At 45.9% G+C, this 22,946-nt stretch overlaps 1 protein-coding gene across 1 annotated transcript in view; it reads left to right on the forward strand.

Moving 5' to 3' along the window:
- The window catches only part of LOC137531494 (Fc receptor-like protein 6), a 128,935-nt gene that overhangs the window by 80,534 nt on the left and 25,455 nt on the right, over positions 1-22,946 (forward strand). The window contains exon 5 of the mRNA XM_068251409.1: positions 21,491-21,799. Within this exon, the coding sequence (XP_068107510.1) occupies positions 21,491-21,799 (309 nt within the window). The remainder of the gene's footprint in view (positions 1-21,490; positions 21,800-22,946) is intronic.

Below are 22,946 nucleotides of genomic sequence, written 5' to 3' on the forward strand. Positions count from 1 at the left end.
TTATTGTAACTGCTAGTTGTACTTCCTGACTGTTACTACTTACTTACTGTACTAGACACTCACTCAGTCACTGTTCATAGGCTAGCTCCTGCGCGTGTGTGCGCGTGCGTGCACTCACTGTCTGTAGTGTACACACACTCTATTTCCTTGTGATTACTACTGATTATTGTAACTGCTAGTTGTACTTCCTGACTGTTACTACTTACTTACTGTACTAGACACTCACTCAGTCACTGTTCATAGGCTAGCTGCTGCGCGTGTGTGCGCGTGCGTGCACTCACTGTCTGTAGTGTACACACACTCTATTTCCTTGTGATTACTACTGATTAGTGTATTTTCTAGTTAGTGTACTAGGGGACACACTCACTGTTCACTGTTCACACTTACTGATTACCGATTTTTGTATTTTGTATTTGTACTGTAATAATCACTTAGCGATCTAATCACTTAGTGATTAGTGTCACCTCACCCAACAACCCACTCCATTAAAGTACCCCACTTTTCACCCGCAGTTTTAAAAAAATTTTGTGTTTACGCCCAAAACATCTAAGATGTCTGGAAGTGGCAGCCAGCGCGGTTTGGGCAAGGGGAAGGGCAGCAAGGGAATCAGGAGGAGAGGGAGCAGCATTGTGGCAAGCCGCGGCCGCGCCACCATGCACAGTTCCGCAGCAGCAGCGTCAGTGGCTAACATTCCTCCTATAGCCACTGGCCGTGGACGCCTTGGGCGCCGCCCAGCAGGAGCATCTGCAACTCACGCTGCAGAGACACAGCAGCAGCAGCGTGTAGCACCTGCTCCTATTTTCCTCCAGCCGGGTCGGAAACGTCCCATTGAGGAAAAGGATGCAGACACTGTGGTGCAACTGATGACGGAGGATGAGCAGCCCGCCATCAGCTCTGCATCCGAGGCCTCCACCCTCACCACCACCACCACCCCTGTTTGCAGCAGCCGCCCAGCAGGGCCTGGGGAGGAGGCCAGTTCACCGTCAGTCGCCGACCAGTCACTCAGCACTCTTTTGACCCCAGGCATGATGCTTCAATTGTCTGCTGTTGTTGGCGATTTGGAGGAGGAGATGCTGATGGGCACTTTGGGGGATGAGGGATTGGACAGCAAGACTGTGGCGACAGTCAAGCAGCCCATCCATGCATCAGGAGAGGAGTTTGGGGGGTCATCATCCCAGCAGGACATGTTTCAGGAGGGGGAGGATGATGATGACACGGTGACAGACAGAGACTGGGTGCCACCAGCTCCAGCGGATGTCGTCATCAGCAGCTCTGAGGAGGAGGATGCGCTTGTGGGCCTTGCAAGGAGGCGCATCATTGCAAGCATTGGCAGCAGTAGGCAGGTCCCACAGCCTGCTGGTGTCTCAGGCTCAGCAGCAGCAGCAGCAGCATCTGCCAGTACCACCACCAGCCGCACCCAAGCCCCCCCCCCCCCCCCAACCACCTCAGGGAGACAGGCAGCAGCGGTTCCATGCCGTAGGGGGTTGTTTTTGTCACCAATCTGGCGCTTTTTCACCATGCCCACTGTGGACAGCAAGTACACCACTTGCAACCACTGTCAGCGGAAGTTGAGCAGAGGTGCAGACCCCTTAAAGTTCAGCACCAGCTCGCTCATCAACCACCTTGCTGCGAAACATTTCCACCAGCATGAGGAGTTCCAGAGGCTGAAGGCATCTGGTGCTGGCAGTGGCACCACACCCATCACTGCACAGCCTTCAGCAGCAGCAGCAGCAGCAACAGCAGCCACCCGCCCTCCTGCTCCTCCAGCAGCACCAGCAGGAGTGCGGAAACGCACTGCTCCTCCCCCCTCTGCAACTCCTGCCGCCGACACTGAGGCCTGTTCTGGCAGCCAGTCCTCAGTGGCCTCCTCTGCTGTGTCTGCTGATTCCCGTGCCAGCAAAAGGCCACGCCAGAGCCTTTTGAGCGAGTCCTTCCAGGGGGTGGTTAGGGCTCTGCCTTCCAGCAGCCGTCGCGTGCGGCAGCTGAACGGCTTGCTGGCACGGGCCATGTGCTCCCAACTCCTGCCGTACACGCTCGTGCAGGAAGGGAGCGACATGCGTGTGCTGCTTGCTTGTGCAGCCCCAGACTGGCAGCTCCCCAGCAGACACTTCTTCGCCCGCAAGGCCATTCCTGCACTGCATCGCTTTGTGATGGTCAATGTGGAGCGAGGGCTGGAGCACGCGGTTGGTGAAAGGGTCCACGTCACCATGTACTCCTGGAGCAGCCGCTTCGGGACAGGCCGCTACCTGTCCTTCACTGTCCACTGGGTCAGCTTGGTGGAAGGGGGTGAGGATGGGAGAGCAGCAGCGGGCACAACAGCAGCAGCAACACAGTGGGTGGTGCCACCCCGCAGGGTCAGGGGAACTGCAGCAGGTTCCTCCGATCCTCTGCCATCCTCCGGCACACCTGGCCAAACCCCCCGCCTCAGCAGCAGCGTGAAGGCCCGCCACTGCCAAGCGCTGCTGCACTTGGTCAGCCTTGGGAAGACCAAGCTGACGGCAACCCATGTGTGGGCCAAACTCCAGGAGCAAGAGAGGATTTGGCTGACCCCCAGAGGCCTCAGAGTCGGAGAGGTGGTGGCCGACAATGGGGCCAATCTGGTTGCCGCAATAGACAGGGGAAACCTGACCCACATCCCCTGTCTTGCCCACGTGCTGAACCTGGTGGTGCAGAAGTTCTTGCGCACCTACCAGGGGATGGGCGAACTGCTGGAAATGGCAAGGAACGTTGTGCGTCACTTCCGGCGCTCGGCTGCAGCCTGTGCGAGCCTGGAAGACGTGCAAAAGGAGCTGGAGCTGCCACGCCATCGGCTGATCCTTGACGTTCCGACTCACTGGAACTCCACCCTGGCGATGTTGGAGCGTCTGGTTGAACAGAAGCACGCTGTCAACCAGTACCTTGCCCTGGCCACTGTTTCCACCGCTCAGAGAAGGGACAAGACCAGCAACATCCCGTCCATCGTCCCCGATGATGACTGGAGGCACATGCAGCAGGTGTGCTTAGTGCTGGCTCCCTTTCTGCAGGCCGCTAACATGGTGAGCAGGGACCATGCTATGGTCTGCGAGTGGGTGCCCCTGGTTTGTCTGCTGAACAGGGCCCTCGATGCTTTGCTGGAACAGGGAGCGGCAGCCTTGGACCAGCAGGAGCAGCAAGCAGCTGCACAGTCCACCTCTGAGGGGGAGGAGGAGGAGGACTTGGTGGAGGTCCCTGACCTTGCTGCTGATGAGGGGGATCAGCACAGTGCAGCTGAGTTGGTGCGGGGGTGGAGAGAGGATGAGGCTGAGGAGGGAGAGGAGGAGGATGAGGACAGCACTGCCGCCGATGTGCCAGCACACGTGGCCCGCCTCTTCCCAATGGCAGCGCACATGCTGACGTGCCTGCGCAAGGACCCCAGGGTGATCCAGATGAAGCAGAGGGAGGACATCTGGATCAGCATGATGTTGGACCCACGCCTCAAGGGGAAGTTGAGCCAGTTCCTGCCGCCTGCAGGAGGAGACCCAGCGCAACAAATAAGGAGCTTGCAGCAGGCCCTTGTTGAGCGCTTGGAGGAAGCCTTCCCCCAGCCTTCCACCCCCACTGTCCAGCCAGCACAGAGGCAGCAGCAGGTGCCTGCATCCAGCAGCAAGCGCCCCACAGACCTGCTGTCTCTCAGCAACGAGCTCTACAGGACTGTAGAGGCTCCGGCAGCAGTGACTAGAGAGGAGGTGCATGCAGCAGCATCCTCCTCCGGTCACAGCCAGCGCCTGACCCGCATGGTTGCTGACTACATGGGGTCCTACAGCGGGCTTGACAGCGATGCCCCTGTTGATCCCATGGAGTATTGGGTCAAGCGCCTGGAGATCTGGAGCGAGCTGGCGCAGTACGCCCTGGAAGTGCTGTCCTGTCCCCCTTCCAGCGTGCTGTCCGAGCGCTGCTTCAGTGCAGCTGGTGGCGTGGTCACCGAGAAACGCTCACGTCTGTCTCACAAGTCTGCGGACAGACTGACGTTTCTCAAGATGAACCAGGCGTGGGTGGAAGGCGAGTTCCTGGCCCCTGTTGTCGGCGAGAGGGGGACATGAACTGAAGAACCATCGTTAATGTGCCTTACCACCCTTTACCACCTCCTGGCTCCTGCTCGCTAAGCCAGCCTGGTTCACTTTGACTATTACGTCGCCTGCAGCCACACATTTTACACCTACAGTGGGCTGCTGTGTACTGCCCTTCTGCTGTCTGTCTGTGTTTCCCACTGTCAGGGTACACAGATTTGCCTTCTGCTGCCACTCTGCCACCAGCTATTACGTCAAAAAATAGCTATATCTGTGTAATTGGTTGTAAAACCAAAACTACAAAACCATTAAAAAAAAAAAAGGTTTAATTTTTCTGAGGTGCCCGGGTTGAAAACTGTGTTGTCCCAGTTGTGTATTGGACACAATGTGGGCTGCACGACCGCTGTCTGGGACCTCCTGTTGTGTTTATTTACGCCCTGGTATCACCGCTAGGTACCAGGGCTATTATGTCACGCTGCCTGCCTGCTGCCACACTCACACTACTCCTCCATTCCTCCTGCTGCTGCTGCTGTCTGTCTGTGTTTCCCACTGGTACACAGAATTACCTTCTGCTGCCACTCTGCCACCAGCTATTACGTCAAACAATAGCTGCTCACATAATTACTCCTCCATTCCTCCTGCTGCTGCTGCTGTCTGTCTGTGTTTCCCAACGCCAGGGTACACAGATTTACCTTCTGCTGCTGCCACTCTGCCACCAGCTATTACGTCAAAAAATAGCTATATCTGTGTAATTGGTTGTAAAACCAAAACTACAAAACCATTAAAAAAAAAAAAAGGTTTAATTTTTAATTTTTCTGAGGTGCCGGGGTTGAAAACTGTGTTGTCCCAGTTGTGTATTGGACACAATGTGGGCTGCACGACCGCTGTCTGGGACCTCCTGTTGTGTTTATTTACGCCCTGGTATCACCGCTAGGTACCAGGGCTATTATGTCACGCTGCCTGCCTGCTGCCACACTCACACTACTCCTCCATTCCTCCTGCTGCTGCTGCTGTCTGTCTGTGTTTCCCACTGCCAGGGTACACAGAATTACCTTCTGCTGCCACTGTGCCACCAGCTATTACGTCAAACAATAGCTGCTCACATAATTACTCCTCCATTCCTCCTGCTGCTGTTGCTGTCTGTCTGTGTTTCCCAACACCAGGGTACACAGATTTACCTTCTGCTGCCACTCTGCCACCAGCTATTATGTCAAACAATAGCTATATATCTGTGTAATTTGTTTTACAAACAAAACCAAAAAAACATAAAAAAAAAGGTTTAATTTTTCTGAGGTGCCCGGGTTGAAAACTGTGTTGTCCCAGTTGTGTATTGGACACGATGTGGGCTGCACGACCACTGTCTGGGACCTCCTGCCTGCTGTGTTTATTTACAGCCCTGGTATCACCGCTAGGTACCAGGGCTATTATGTCACGCTGCCTGCCTCATTGACTGCCTGCTGCCACACACTCATCCTCCTCCTCCTGCTGCTGAATTTACCTCCTGCTGTCTGTGTGTTTCCACTGCCAGGGAGCACATACAATGGCGCTTCCAACATGCGTGCGCCACCAGCTATTTGTTACGCTCAAAAATAGCTGCATTTCTTTAAAAAAACAAAAAAATTATATATACTTTTTATTAATACTGTGTGATATTATTTGTCCAGGTTGAAAACTGTGTTGTCCCAGTTGTGTATTGGACATGATGTGGGCTTCACGACCGCTGTCTGGAACCTCATGCTGTGTATTTACGGCCTGGTACCACCGCTAGGTACCACACAGCCTATTATGTCTCGCTGCCTGCCTTATTGACTGCCTGCTGCCACACAATCATCCTCCTCCTCCTGCTGCTGCTGCTGAATTTACCTCCTGCTGTCTGTGTGTTTCCACTGCCAGGTAGCACATACAATGGCGCTTCCAACATGCGTGCGCCACCAGCTATTTATTACGCTCAAAAATAGCTGCATTTCTTTAAAAAAAAAATATAAAAGAGAAATAAGTGAAGAAGAAGAAGACGATATAGAAAAAGAAGGAGAAGAAGAAGAAGGACAAGAAAAAGAAGAAGAAGATGAAGAAGATGAAGAAGATGAAGAAGAAGAAGAAGAAGAAGAAGATGAAGAAGAAGAAGATGAAGAAGAAGAAGATGAAGAAGATGAAGAAGATGAAGAAGAAGAAGATGAAGAAGATGAAGAAGATGATGAAGAAGAAGAAGATGAAGAAGATGAAGAAGAAGAAGAAGACAATATAGAAGAAGAAGAAGATGATATAGAAGAAGATATAGAAGAAGAAGATATAGAAGAAGAAGAAGATATAGAATAAGAAGATATAGAAGATAAAAAAGAAGAAGAAGAAGTATATACAGTACTGAACAAAATTCTGGACACAACTTCTCTTTCCACCTTTTTTTTTTTTAAAGGAACATCCCCACATAATCACTTGCTGTTGTTACTTGGAAAAAAAGATGTTTCTTGCATCATTCACCCTCAAAACAAGTGTTGGAAGCTATTTAAGGCCAATTCGAATAGTCAGCTCGAATAATGAGCTCGAATACCGACTCGAATAGTGAGCTCGAAGTCCGAGGTCGAATCGAATAGTAAAAAATATTCGACTCGAATATTCGACTGAATTCGAATAATTTACTATTCGAATTCGACCAAACTCGAATAATAAAAAGGGGTATCCGAGCATCACTACTATATAGTGTGGCTGAGCGAGCGGTGTACTACTATTCAAAGCAGACACAGAACAGTAAACAGAATGCTATATAGTGTGGCTGAGCGAGGTACACAGAGTGGCAGTAAACAGAATGCTATATAGTGTGGCTGAGCGAGCGGTGTACTACTATTCCCAGCAGACACAGAACAGTAAACAGAATGCTATATAGTGTGGCTGAGCGAGGTACACAGAGTGGCAGTAAACAGAATGCTATATAGTGTGGCTGAGCGAGCGGTGTACTACTATTCCCAGCAGACACAGAACAGTAAACAGAATGCTATATAGTGTGGCTGAGCGAGGTACACAGAGTGGCAGTAAACAGAATGCTATATAGTGTGGCTGAGCGAGCGGTGTACTACTATTCCCAGCAGACACAGAACAGTAAACAGAATGCTATATAGTGTGGCTGAGCGAGGTACACAGAGTGGCAGTAAACAGAATGCTATATAGTGTGGCTGAGCGAGTGTTGTACTACTATTCCCAGCAGCAACACAATGACTGGGGGGACCCTGGCTAGCGTGGCTGGAGCGCGAACTACCCTGCCTGCCTACCCAAAGCTAAACCCACAGACAAATGGCGGAGATATGACGTGGTTCGGGTATTTATTTACCCGAACCACGTGACAGTTCGGCCAATCAGAGCGCGTTCGGGTTCGAACCACGTGACCCGTTCGGCCAATCACAGCGCTAGCCGAACGTTCGGCCATGCGCTCTTAGTTCGGCCATGTGGCCGAACGGTTTTGCCGAACACCACCAGGTGTTCGGCCGAACTCGAACATCACCCGCACAGGGTGATGTTCTGCGGAACTCGAACAGTGGCGAACACTGTTCGCCCAACACTAGTCTACGCACCCAATACATCACATGCCCAAAATTCTGCCCCTCATAGACCACATGTCATCAAAATTTAGTTTCCATACTACTCTTCACAGTTTTGTGCCCCTAAAATGCCAGAGCAGTATAAGAACCCCACAAGTGACCCCATTTTAGAAAGAAGACACCCCAAGGTATTCCGTTAGGTGTATGATGAGTTCATAGAAGATTTTATTTTTTGTCACAAGTTAGTGGAATGTGACACTTTGTGAAAAATAACAATAAAATCAATTTCTGATAACTTGTGACAAAAAATAAAATCTTCTGCTAACTCACCATACTCGTAACGGAATACCTTGGGGTTTCTTCTTTCTAAAATGGGGTCACTTGTGGGGTTCCTAAACTGCCCTGGCATTTTAGGGGCCCTTAACCGTGAGGAGTAGTCTGGAAACCAAATGCTTCAAGATGACCTTTGAAATCCTAAAGGTACTGATAGGACTTTGGGCCCCTTAGCGCACCTAGGCTGCAAAAAAGTGTCACACATGTGGTATCGCCGTACTCAAGAGAAGTATTATAATGTGTTTTGGGGTGTATTTTTACACACACCCATGCTGGGTGGGAGAAATATCTCTGTAAAAGGACAATTGTGTGTAAAAAAATCAAAAAATGGTCATTTACAGAGATATTTCTCCCACCCAGCATGGGTATGTGTAAACATACACCCCAAAGCACATTATACTACTTCTCATGAGTACGGCGATACCACATGTGTGACACTTTTTTGCAGCCTAGGTGCGCTAAGGGGCCCAACGTCCTATGAGTACCTTTAGGATTTCACAGGTAATTTTGAGGCATTTGGTTTCTAGACTACTCCTCACGGTTTAGGGCCCCTAAAATGCCAGGGCAGTATAGGAACCCCACAAGTGACCCCATTTTATAAAGTAGACACCCCAAGGTATTCTGTTAGGTGTTTGGTGAGTTCATAGAAGATTTTATTTTTTGTCACAAGTTAGTGGAAAATGACACTTTGTGAAAAAAAAACCAATAAAAATCAATTTCCGCTAACTTGTGACAAAAAATAAAATCTTCTATGAACTCACCATACTCCTAACGGAATACCTTTGGGTGTCTTCTTTCTAAAATGGGGTCACTTGTGGGGTTCCTAAACTGCCCTGGCATTTTAGGGGCCCTAAACCGTGAGGAGTAGTCTAGAAACCAAATGCCTCAAAATTACCTGTGAAATCCTAAAGGTACTCATAGGACGTTGGGCCCCTTAGCGCACCTAGACTGCAAAAAAGTGTCACACATGTGGTATCGCCATACTCAGGAGAAGTAGTATAATGTGTTTTGGGGTGTATTTTTACACATATTCATGCTGGGTGGGAGAAATATCTCTGTAAATGGACAATTGTGTGTAAAAAAAAAAAATAAAAAAAATCTCATTTACAGAGATATTTCTCCCACCCAGCATGAGTATGTGTAAAAATACACCCCAAAACACATTATACTATTTCTCCTGAGTACGGTGATACCACATGTGTGACACTTTTTTGCAGCCTAGGTGTGCTAAGGGTCCCAAAGTCATATGAGCAACTTTAGGCTTTACAGGGGTGCTTACAATTTACCACCCCCCAAAATGCCAGGACAGTAAACACACCCCACAAATGACCCCATTTTGGAAAGTAGACATCCCAAAGTATTCAGAGAGGGGCATGGTGAGTCCGTGGCAGATTTTCTTTCTTTTTTTTTTGTCACAAGTTAGCAGAATTTTTTTTCGGCACAAAGTGTCATTTTCCGCTAACTTGTGACAAAAAATAAAATCTTCTATGAACTCACCATGCCTCTTAGTGAATACTTTGGGATGTTTTATTTTCAAAATGGGGTCATTTGGGGGGTATTTATACTATTCTGGAATTCTAGCACCTCATGAATCCTGACAGGTGCTCAGATAAGTCAGAGATGCTTCAAAATGGGAAAATTCACTTTTTGCACCATAGTTTGTAAATGCTATAACTTTTATCCAAACCAATAAATATACACTTATTGGATTTTTTTTTATCAAAGACGTAGCACAATACATTTGGACAAAAATGTGTATAGAATTTTTACTTTATTTGAAAAATGTCAGCACAGAAAGTTAAAAAATAATTTTTTGGGACAAAATTCATGTCTTTTTTGATGAATATAATAAAAGAAAAAAAAATCACAGCAGCAATCAAATAGCACCAAAAGAAAGCTGTATTAGTGACAAGAAAAGGAGGTAAAATTCATTTAGGTGGTAGGTTGTATGACTGAGCAATAAACCGTTAAAGCTGCAGTGGTCTGAATGGAAAAAAAATGTCTGGTCCTTTATGTTTTATGACTGCAGTCCTTAAGTGGTTGATTGGCCCAATAGGCTGTCTGTCAAGTTTCCTGTCAAGTGACAGGCAGCCTATTGGGCCAATCAAAGTGTGGGGATAATGTCCTTTAAAGTGATTGGACCCGCAGGGGCTCAGGGCAGGACGAGTGGAGCTCTCGCCATTTCCAATTAGCTGGCCTAAGTTTGTAGAGCTCACTATGCTACTCTGATAAGCCACGTTAACTCTGATAAGGCATGCTAACTCTGATAAGGCATGCTAGCTCTGATAAGGCACGCTATTTGTTATAGTGAATCAACCCCAATGTTTGCTTATTGTGAGTCAAGTCATCTTGGCGCCCACTCAGTGCCACCATAGACCGCAATGTTAATTATATCTATAGCAGTGCCACCTGGATTCCAATAAAATCACTGTAATTTGGGTGCTGGCAATAGATGGACCCCAAATTACATGTTCATGGGAAGGTATTATGTAATCGGTAGGGGAATATATTTTATATACTACTCGAGATTACCTAGCTCAGCCTTCTTCTTACACCAAAATCAATAGTGGCTGGAATATTTATATGTTGCTTGTTGCCCATAGCTACATAATACCTATCATACAGGTAAAATTAAGGAGGGAGTAGGAGGCGCCCGGTAACAAGGAAATAATATATTCACTCTATGGTAGAAACAGCATTCAGTATTAAATGGTGTGGTCCTACCTTCTAGGTGTCCCCTTTCGGGAAGTATACAAACTGGGGTTTCTTTGGTATAACGATTTTATTTTGCACAAGACAACACGTTTCACGGTAAAAACCGCGTCCTCAGGTCAATAGCAGTGCCTCTGTAGGATCGCTTTCAGGTATCTGGGCGCCGTTTGCGAGCCGTGGCTGCCGGGGGTTTAAATATACTGATCGTAGTATGGTCTAAGCAGGCGAAATCTCGTATCATACAGGTAGACCCCGGTTAACTATTTCTGCCACCTGGACGTGAAGCTCACATCCGATCGGCTGCTCTGCTGCAGTGCACTCCCGCGCGCAATCGTGGGCGCGCCCCCGTAGTGTCCCCCAGTAGCCCTGGGATCAGTGAACAGGAACATGGTTCCCGATCACCGATCCATCTCCCCAGCAGAAAAACCGAAGCGCTCTTACAAGCGGCTTCAGTTTTTCTGCCCGGAAAAATGTACGCATCCCCCTTGTACTTCCACTTGGCGAGAAGCACAAGGAGGGGAAAAAAATTCAAGGTGGCCATCTTGTGGCCAAATAGTAAAACTCCATCTACATATTTTTTACATTACAATTTACACATATAATAACATTAAAAATTAACTGTTTATTTCCCACACCAAAATATTACCCAAATAAAAAAATTTATGGAAAAAAAACTACAATTAAAAAAAAAGACATAAATAGTTACGTAACGGTCTGAACTTTTTAAATATGCATTTGAAGGGGGTATACTATGAACATTTTTTTTAATTATAAGCTTGTAAATAGTGATGGACGCAAAACGGAGAAAATGCACCTTTATTTCCAAATAAAATATTGGTGCCATACATTGTGATAGGGAAAAAATTTAAATGGTGTCATAACTGAGACAAACAGGCACATAAAATACATAGGTTTTAATTATGGTAGTGCCGATTATTTTAAAGCTAGAATGGCTGAAAACTGAGAAATCATGAATTTTTTCCATTTTTTCTTATTAATCCCGTTAAAATGCATTTATAAAAAAATAATTCTTAGCAAAATGTACCACCCAAAGAAAGTCTAATTAGTGTCGGAAAAAACAAGATATAGATCAATAAATTGTGATAAGTAGTGATAAAGTTATTAGCGAATGAATGTCAGGTGAAAATTGCTTTGATGCATAAGGTGAAAAATCCCCACGGGCAGAAATGGTTAATGAATCAGACAGGTACTGTATTTTTTTTTTTTTAATTTAAGTATTTGGAGAAGCGCTCTAAATTGCTTGTACTTCAATAGTAGAAGTACAAGCTATGTGGAGCCCCTTTTTTGCTTATACAGACCTGGGATATCTGAAGGTGGATTGCCAGTGAGGCTGCGGGGTGGCCAATACCCCGAAAGCGAGAATGGGCCCAGAAGGCCGTGGAGTCTGGTGAGTCTTTCCCCGAAGGGGGGGCTTTTATTTCATCTGCTATTGAAGTACAAGCAATTTAGAGCGCTTATCCAAATACTTAAAGAACTTTATTGATGGTGCACCAATATTATCTGTCTATATTAGATGTTATTGTGGTTATTGCTTGTTAAGCTGAACTTTTGCTCCTCATATGAGCGCAGTATCTGGGTGCTATTTTTTGTCGTGATTTAGGTACTGTATTTTGCCCTTAAAGGAACATTATCAAAACAAGTGTTCTAAAATGACAATGTACAAATAATGTCTAAGTAGCTGGGTAAACCTTTTCCTACTTTTTATGTTAAATATCAGAGGCAAAAGCTTTAATTCATTGCGTGTAGATTTCAGCTACATTTGAAATGTCTCATTTGCAGAGGTAGGAATCTCTGCAGTCTGACATGCTAAGCACAGTGTAATATTGAAGCTATAGAGTTATATTGAGTTATACGAAAACAGCCTGTCAGGTGTCAAGTTTCACACACACAATTATACCTGTTAATGTTGCACATAAGTTACATTTCCTCTGCTCTCTTCAGGACACAGACACAGGACTTTCTTTCACACACACAGGGTTAACAGATGCACTGTGAGGGAATTCCCCCTCCACTCATAGCTCACTTTGCCATCAGATTAGAGTAGACTGCCATCAGAAAAGAGTGAAAGGAATTAGACAACAGTAAACAAAGATATAAGCATTCAAATGTATACACCAGTACTCAGCAGCACTTCCAAAACATTTCCTATCTTATCTATAATTAAAAAAAAATGTTAGTTGATAGTGTTCCTTTAAGCTTTTTTGTTTGTAAATCAAACACTGTGCCCCTTTGTGCCTCTCCCTTGTGCCCTCTGATCTCGCCCTGTCAGTTTGAGTAAGCCCTCTCTGTGCCTCTTCCTGTCCTTCTGTGCCTCTCATGTCTCCCTGTCCTCTTTCTGTGCCTCCTCCTATCACCCTGTGCTCCCTCCTGTCCCATTGTACTCCTTCTGTTCACTCTCCTATGTCTCCTCGTTTCATTCTGTGTTCCCCCTTGGTGTCTCCTCATGCCCTTCCGTATATTCTCTATGCCACCATGTGTCTTTCTGTGCCCCCTATGTGCCTCTCCCTGTCCCTCTGTTCCTTCTCATGTTCTTGTGTACCTACTATGTGCCTACTACTGTCACCCAGTGCTCTCTCCTGTTTCTCTGTCTTCTGTGTGCTACTCCTGTTCTCACTCTTCTCCATATGTGCCTTCTTTAATCTCCCAGTGCCTTCTTCTCTTGTCATGTGCCCCCTCTTGTACATCTGTGCACTCTCTTGTTTCCTTCCTCACCATCCTCCATCTGTCCCTCCTTCAGTCTTCCTATACCCCCCTCTGAGCCTCATTCTGTACCCCTGTACTCCAGTGGCCATTTTTGTAATCCTATAGTAATTACTATGGGTGTTCAGCCAGGGGAGCGAAGGAAGAGGCAGAGTGGAGACACAGGTGGGACATTAAGATTGATTCATGCCACAAACCTCTCTCCTACTACAGCTTTGCTGATAACATCCTTGTCAATCTAGAACAGGGATGAGGAGCACCTATTCTAGTTCCACATTTAACAATATTCAAACAGCCATCAAACTGAAAATAAGACACCCCAACTCACACATATATTTTTAAGTACACACAACCATTCTTATTGAAACAACTAGCCGATGACCCAGCGTTGCCCGGGTATGTATTTGGTTGGTGTTAGCTCTGCAAACTTTTTCTAACCCTAACACAATGTTAGCAAGATGATTGGATAGCACTCCTGTGGAAACTAGCTGATGTGCCTTGCGGGTAGGACTCTCAGCACGTGAGTCCCAATTGTATCTTCAAGTAAAGAATATGCCGGCACCATCTGTATCAATATGCTCTTTTTGTTTATTAAAGACCAACAGAAATGTTCCAATTACAACGTTTCGGAGGCGTACCTCCTTTGTCAAGTTATGCCTGTGTCTCACTGGTATATTTTAAATGATCATCTTAAATAGTATCAGTACAATATGCATTAGCCTATCACATCAAAGTACCGCCTCTGGCGGTCACCTCCCCCTACGTCCTGCCAAGCGGACCTTATGGGGAACTTGGTTACACATACCTATGATGTGTCCTCCTCATAGGAATTCTCTCCCTAGTGGGTGCGCATCCGTGATGGCGCACGTCCACTACCTCCGGCGCTGCAGACCCGCTCAGCCGCCGACCAATCACGGCAAGGTGTGATGTGACATCATCAGGTACACGCCCACTTAAGAACGGACCTGATGGGAAACCTTGGTCGTGACGTGCGGCGAGATGCCGCACGATCGGATAGGCTGTAAGGACGTCACGTGTATAAACACAGTGACGCCCTTCTGGGTCTGACATGACCAGAGGCCTAAGTGTGCGGAGGGAATGCCGACCAATAGGAGGCAAGAATGATGTAAACAAAGCGCCACGTGCGCTGTATACCAGCGCAGTACGCTAAAGTCTTGCCCCCTCAGACGGCAATTAGCCGCCTAGTCAGTCATCCCTAATCAGCGTGGACAAAGTCCACCCTGATACGCACAGATGACGTGTTACACCCAAATGCACACCCCCATGGGAGGTCCCAAAGTTAATAGAAAACCAGGAAACACATAGCACTTATTACATCATTGTATATATAATCTCCTAACCTTAAAAGTACAGCATAATTAGATCAATGGCAGCATATCATATTCCCTATTCATGCCACGCGGCTCAAGTGTGTCCAGCCTGCGTATCCAGATTGCCTCCTTATAAAGGAGTTTTTTAACTCTATCACCCCCTCTCCTCAAGGGGGGCACTTGTTCTAAAATCTGGAATCGCAGCTGGCTCACACTATGCCGCGCCTGTACGAAGTGGGACTACACTGCTAAAATAGAGTTAGCAGTGTCGTCCCACTTTGTGCAGGCGCGGCATACTTTTAAGGTTACATCATTCTTGCCTCCTAATGGTCGGCATTCCCTCCGCACACTTAGGCCTCTGGTCATGTCAGACCCAGAAGGGCGTCACTGTGTTTATACACGTGACGTCCTTACAGCCTATCCGATCATGCGGCATCTCGCCGCACGTCACGACCAAGGTTTCCCATCAGGTCCGTTCTTAAGTGGGCGTGTACCTGATGATGTCACATCACACCTTGCCGTGATTGGTCGGCGGCTGAGCGGGTCTGCAGCGCCGGAGGTAGTGGACGTGCGCCATCACGGATGCGCACCCACTAGGGGGAGAATTCCTATGAGGAGGACACATCATAGGTATGTGTAACCAAGTTCCCCATAAGGTCCGCTTGGCAGGACGTAGGGGGAGGTGACCACCAGAGGCGGTACTTTGATGTGATAGGCTAATGCATATTGTACTGATACTATTTAAGATGATCATTTGAAATATACCAGTGAGACACAGGCATAACTTGACAAAGGAGGTACGCCTCCGAAACGTTGTAATTGGAACATGTCTGTTGGTCTTTAATAAACAAAAAGAGCATATTGATACAGATGGTGCCGGCATATTCTTTACCTAACCCTAACACACAAACGTTCAATGACTAAGTTTGTGAGTAGAGTTGAGCCGAAATTTTAGTAATTTCGCATTACTATAATTACGCATGCGAAATTTGCGATTACGATGCGAAATTACGGTAGCGTAATTGCCATTAAAATCGTAATTGAAAATACCGTAAGCGTAATTTTCAACGCGTAATTTCGCGTTTCGTTCATGCCGTAATTTCGCATGAAACCATACCGTAATTTCGCGTTAAACCGTAACGCTCCGTATAATATAAAAAAAGCCACCGACTTTAAGGGTTAATAGCAAAGCCCCCTTAAATGCTAAGAGCCTCAAATTTGGAGAATATATTAAGGAGATCAAAAGGAATAAGAGGAAAAAACATTTTTTTCAAAAAGACCTTATAGTTTTTGAGAAAATCGATGTTAAAGTTTCAAAGGAAAAATGTATACATTTAAAAACTTTAACGGTTAATAGCAAAGCCTGCTTAAAGTTTAGGAACACCAAATTCCCAGGGTATATTAAGGGGATCAGTGGGAATAAGAGGGACATTTTTTTTCAAAAAGACCTTATAGTTTTTGAGAAAATCGATTTTTAAGTTTCAAGGGCAAAAATGTCTTTTAAATGCGGAAAATGTCAGTTTTTTTTTGCGCAGGTAACAATAGTGTATTATTTTCATAGATTCCCCCAAGTGGGAAGAGTTTTACTTACTTCGTTCTGAGTGTGGGAAATATAAAAAAAACGACGTGGGGTCCCCCCTCCCAGACCTCTTTAACCCCTTGTCCCCCATGCAGGCTGGGATAGCCAGAATGCGGAGCACCGGCCGCGTGGGGCTCCGCACCCTGACTATACCAGCCCGCATGGTCCATGGATTGGGGTGTCTCGGAAGGGGAGGGGCAGCCAAGCTTTCCCCTCCCCCTCCGAGCCCTTGTCCAATCCAAGGACAAGGGGCTCTTCTCCACCTCCGATGGGCGGTGGAGGTGGAGGCCGCGATTTCCTGGGGGGGGGGGTGTTCATGGTGGAATCTGGGAGTCCCCTTTAAAAAGGGGTCCCCCAGATGCCCACCCCCCCTCCCAGGAGAAATGAGTATAGAGGTACTTGTACCCCTTACCCATTTCCTTTAAGAGTTAAAAGTCAATAAACACAGAAACACTTAGAAAAAGTATTTTAATTGAACAAAAAACATAACCACGAAAAAAGTCCTTTAATATTCTTAATTAACCATTAATACTTACCTGTCCCTTTAAATAAATGATCCCTCGCAATATCCTCGGAAATGTTCTATCAGTTACAATGTAACAAAGTTATTTACAATGTAACAACTTTGTTACATTGTAACTACGCCGCACCCGACGTCACTCGCCGCTCAGCCGCCGCAGCATACACTTACGCGCCCGTGCAGGACGCTAAGTCCCCGCCGGATCCCGCTGTCCACCCCGCCCACATCTGTCACCCACATGTCACCCACATGTGGGTGACATGTGGGTGACATGTGGGAGAGGTGGGGAGGACAGCGGGGCCGGCGGGGATTTAGCGTCCTGCACGGAGTCCGGACCCGACAGAGCTCTGAGCTATATAGCTCAGAGCTCTCTAAGCATCTTTGTATTTGGGCACCAAGAAGCCCCATTGGTCCTTAGCAGACCAATGGGGTTCCTTCTGATTTAAAGGAACCCCATTGGTCTGCTAAGGACCAATGGGGCTCCTTGGAGCCCAAATACAAAGGTGCTTAGAGAGCTCTGAGCTATATAGCTCAGAACTCTGTCGGGTCCTGCAGCACAGACGCGTATGCGGCGGCTGAGCGTCGAGTGGCGTCGGGTGCGGCGTAGTTACAATGTAACAATGTTGTTACATTGTAAATAACTTTGTTACATTGTAACTGATAGAACATTTCCGAGGATATTGCGAGGGATCATTTATTTAAAGGGACAGGTAAGTATTAATGGTTAATTAAGAATATTAAAGGACTTTTTTCGTGGTTATGTTTTTTGTTCAATTAAAATACTTTTTCTAAGTGTTTCTGTGTTTATTTACTTTTAACTCCTAAAGGAAATGGGTAAGGGGTACAAGTACCTCTATACTCATTTCTCCTGGGAGGGGGGGTGGGCATCTGGGGGACCCCTTTTTAAAGGGGACTCCCAGATTCCACCATGAACCCCCCCCCCCTTCCAGGAAATCGCGGCCTCCACCTCCACCGCCCATCGGAGGTGGAGAAGAGCCCCTTGTCCTTGGATTGGACAAGGGCTCGAAGGGGGAGGGGAAAGCTTGGCTGCCCCTCCCCTTCCGAGACCCCCCAATCCATGGACCATGCGGGCTGGTATAGTCAGGGTGCGGAGCCCCACGCGGCCGGTGCTCCGCATTCTGGCTATCCCAGCCTGCATGAGGGACAAGGGGTTAAAGAGGTCTGGGAGGGGGGACCCCACGTCGTTTTTTTTTTTATATTTCCCACACTCAGAACGAAGTAAGTAAAACTCTTCCCACTTGGGGAAATCTATGAAAATAATACACTATTGTTACCTGTGCAAAAAAAACTGACATTTTCCGCATTTAAAAGACATTTTTGCCCTTGAAACTTAAAAATCGATTTTCTCAAAAACTATAAAGTCTTTTTAAAAAAAAATGTTTTCCTCTTATTCCCACTGATCCCCTTAATATACCCTGGGAATTTGGTGTTCCTAAACTTTAAGCAGGCTTTGCTATTAACCATTAAAATCGGCGGGTTTTTAAATGTATACATTTTTCCTTTGAAACTTTAACATCGATTTTCTCAAAAACTATTAGGTCTTTTTGAAAAAAAAAATTTCCTCTTATTCCTTTTGATCTCCTTAATATATTCTCCAAATTTGAGGCTCTTAGCATTTAAGGGGGCTTTGCTATTAACCCTTAAAGTCGGCGGCTACCTAACATTGATACATGCGTCAACGTTTCCGCTTGGGAGCATGGCCATACGCATTCATTTCGTAATACCCACTGTAATGCAAAAATTACGCGAAAATTACAATTACGCGAAATTTCGCGAAATCCTTCTTCATTACGATTATGTACTTACGGCCATAATCGTAATTACACTAATTACGTGAAATTTCGCAAAATCGTAATTACGTCATTACGCTCATCTCTATTTGTGAGCTTTGGCATCCTTGGCATCAATATTTGGTATTTTCCCATTGAAATGAAACAAATATGATAAGCAGTTTGTGGCTCCACCCCCTTTTCTGAATTTGAACCCCAGTGACCCAATGGCCAACTGTACCAGGTTTGAGGCTTTTGCCATTAACGGTGCAAGAATGGCAGCAATTTAAATACTCCCCTTGAAAATCAATAGGTGAATTCTGATTGGCTTTGTAGGCTCCACCCACTTTGTTGGATATTAATCCCAGTCGTCCAGTGACCAACTGTTCAAAGTTTGAAGTCCATTCCATTAACAGTGTAAAAATGGCTGCAGCTTACATTTTCCCAGTGAAAATTGTATTTGTCTCTCAATGACCAAGTGTGTAAGCTTTCAAGTTCCTGGCATCAAAATTATGTGAATAGAAGCAGTTTATCCAGCAAAGAAATCTGTTTGGCTGTTTTTGGCTCCACCCCCTTTAGTGAAATTGAACCCCAGTCACTTAATTACCAACTGTAACAGCTTTGAGGTCTCTGCCATTAACACTGTAAGAATGGCATCAGTTTAAATATTCCCCTTGGAAATCAATAGGTGTATTTTGATTGGCTGTTGTAGGCTACACCCACTTTTCTGAATATTAATCCCAGTCACCCAGTGTCCAACTGTGTCACGTTTGAGAACCCTGCCATTGACAGTGTAAGAATGGCTGCAGTTTATATTTTCCCATGTAAAAAGTTGTTTTTGGCTCCACCTACTGTATCTAGCCTTGACACACAGCCACTTAATGACCAAGTTTATGAGCTTTGGAGTCCTTGGCATTAATAATTTGCATCTCCCATGGAAGTTAAACTAACTTGGCTTTGTGTGGCTTCACCCCCTTTAGTTAATGTTAACCCCAGTCACTCAAACACAGCCTGTAGCAGGTTTCAGGCCTTTGCCATTAACAGCGTAAGAATAGCAGCAATATAAGTATGCTCCTTGAGAATCAATAGGTGAATTTTGATTGGCTGCTTTAGGCTCCACCCACTTTACTGAATATTAATCCCAGTCACCCAGTGACAAACTGTGTCAAGTTTGAGAACCCTGCTATTAACAGTGTAAGAATGGCTGCAGTTTATATTTGTTCATGTAAAACATTTAGTTGTTGGCTCTGCCCACTTTGTCTAACCTTGACATACAGTCACTCAATGACCAAGTTTATGAGCTTTGGGGTCCTTGGTATCAATAATTTGTATATTCCCATATAAATTAAACAAGTCAGATTGGCTGTTTGAGGCTCCGCCCCTTTCCAGAATTTGAGCCCCAGTTACCTAGTGACCGACTATACCAGGTTTGCAGCCTCTGCCATTAGCAGTGTCAGAATGGCAGCAATGTAATTACTCCCCTTGAAAATCAACAGGTGAATTTTGAGTGGCTTTTGTAGGCTGCATCCACTTCTCTGAATATTAATCCCAGTCACCCAGTGACCAACTGGGCACAGTTTGAGAACCCTGCCATTGCCAGTGTAAGAATGGCTGCAGTTTTCATTTTCCCAGTAAAATTTGTCTTTGGCTCTGCCCATTTTTTGTAACCTGGACACACAGTCACTCAATGACCAAGTTTGTGAGCTTGCAGGTTCCTGGCATCAAAAATGTGTGAATGTAAGCAGCTTATCCAGCAAAGAAATCTGATTAGCTGTTTGGGTCCCCGCTTCCTATCCAGAATTTGAACCCCAGTCACCCAATGACCGAGTGTAGCAAGTTTGAAGCCTCTGCCATTAACAGTGTAAGAATGTTCCTGGCATCAAAGGGTTCCTGGCATCAAAAATGTGTGAATGGAAGCAGTTTATCCCCCCAAGAATTCTGATTGGCTGTTTGTGGCTCCGCCCCTTTAGTGAATGTAACCCCCAGTTACTCAATGACTGACTGTAGCAAGTTTGAAGCCTCTGCCATTATCATTGTAACAATGGCAGCACTTTAAATATTCCCGTTGAAAATCAATAGTTGAATTTTGATTGCCTGTTGTAGGCTCCACCCTCTTTCCTTGAATCCTAATCTCAGTCACCTAGTGACCAAGTGTGCTAAGTTTAAAAACCCTGCGATTAACAGTCTAAGAATGGCTGCAGCTTAAATTTTCCTATTGAAAATGAATTGCTAAAACTTGATTGGCTGTTTTATGCTACCCCCACATTTTTTACTGAATTTGTAACCTCGGACACCAAGTGACCAACTGTGCCAAGTGTGGGGACTCTGGTTTGATTACTGTGAGAATGGCAGCCTTTTACATTTTCTCTATTGACATGAATGGGTGAAATCTAATTGGCTGTTTGTAGCTCCGCCCAGTTGTGCAGGGGAGGGGGGCGTGAGACCCCCAGAACATATCATTACAGGTAGTAAGGGATACGTACACCAAGTTTCATTGAAATCAGTCATGGCATTGATCGCAGCACATACATACATACATACATACATACATACATACATACTGTACATACATACGATTTTAAATCTTACCTATCTGATGTCTTCTTAGGTTCATCCCTCGGTGCCTCCCACGATGCGTTCCACGCGTGTCACGTGAGTACAAACACTTCCTCCTTCAACTCGGAAAGGAGGAAGTGTTTGTACTCACGTGACCGCCGCTTGGACTGCATCGTGGGAGGCGCCGAGGGACGGACCTAAGAAGACATCAGATAGGTAAGATTGACCATCCCCCCCCCCCCCCCGCCCAACCCACACCGGTGATTTCATTTAACAGGATGAAATCTGGATAACAACTATCCGGATTTCATCCAAAATCAGATTTAAGCATCCCTGTTCGGCCGTGATTAACCTTGCCAGCAGTAAAAATGTGTTATTTCCCTCCTGTTTTAGCAGAGCCAGTCTCAGATGTAAATATTACTGTAAGTGAAGAGAGGGAAGATTTTATAATTGGAGAGAATTTAACCTTGACCTGCATTGTACAAAAAGGAACGTCACTCATTTTCCGATGGCTGCATAATGACAAGATTGTGAACAAGGACTCTGAGTCCTTCCAGCTGCAAGATAACGCGTCAGTTCTCTACATACCATCCCTTCAAAGTCAACATGCAGGAACCTATAAGTGTAATGTCAGCAACGCATTGCCATCATCTGCAGTAGGAACAATTCAGATCCCCCAAATCATGGAATCCCGTCAATCTGGTGAGACATAATAATACAGAAACTGAATAACCTCTATGTACCAATTATCATGAAACAGACCTGAGCTCTTGCACAGCACACAATGAATAGTCTTTATTCCATATATAGGTTCTTAAAGAAAATACCAGCCAATTTAACCTAGGCAGCTCTACTTACCCTGGGCTTCGTCCAGCCCCTTGCAGCCTCCGCTCCCAGCCACCACCCGGGGTCCCCGCCGGTGAGGAGGCCGACCTCGCAAGGTTGTCCTCTACTGCACCTGCATGAGCGCCGCTGTCGATCACTCACATGTGGGCTGGAGTGTTCTGCAACGGCAGGGACCCCGGGCCAGTGGTTAGGAGCAGAGTTGTGACGAGGGAGCAGAGTTGCAATGAGTGACATGTGTGCTGCAAGGGGCCAGAGGAAGCCCCGGGTAAGTAGATCTTGTATAGGTTAAATTGTCTGATATTTCCTTTAAGAAATCCACTGCACTGTAATCTGTGTTTGTTTAGCCAGATCAAACTGTCTTATCAGCATCTGTGAACAGACTGCAGGAGCTCTGCCAGGACCTCTGTGCAGCTCTATGCTCATAAGTGAACAATGAGGATTAACCCTTTCTGTGCTCCCTGAAAAGTGAATTTAAGTTCAGGGTTTTTTTAGGATTTCTATAAATTGTAATGAATATTTCTTTCCCATAGAGGTTATCATGTTGTGGCTAATCTTTTAGAGCAGAGAGGAAATTCTGTGTTTAGTTCCATTTTAAGACATTCAAAGTATACCTGAGTTCTGGATGTCTTTTTGAAATAAAAGGTATTTGTATTTTGTTCTCTAAACTTCTGAAATACAATAAGCTACATTCCTTTTCGCTGTCTCTGTAAAGACCCACTCTTCACATATTCCCTCTTCCTGCTCTTAGAATTGCTGGCACTCTACACACACAAAGTGGGAATATCTGAAGAGTGTGACTTCAGGGAGACAAATAAAGGTGTATGTATATTTTCCTGTAAAGCATAAATAGCTACATACCTTTATTTTGTCTCTGTGATGTTCCATTCCTCATACAGTATATTCCCACTTCCCTTGCGTGTACTGACAGCAAGTCAATAGGCAGGAAGTGGAAATATCTGAAGAACAGGACTTCAAAGTCTAAAGTATCATGTTGTGTTATAAT

Source organism: Hyperolius riggenbachi, chromosome 9 (genome assembly GCF_040937935.1).
Source record: "Hyperolius riggenbachi isolate aHypRig1 chromosome 9, aHypRig1.pri, whole genome shotgun sequence".
Lineage (NCBI taxonomy): Eukaryota > Metazoa > Chordata > Amphibia > Anura > Hyperoliidae > Hyperolius > Hyperolius riggenbachi.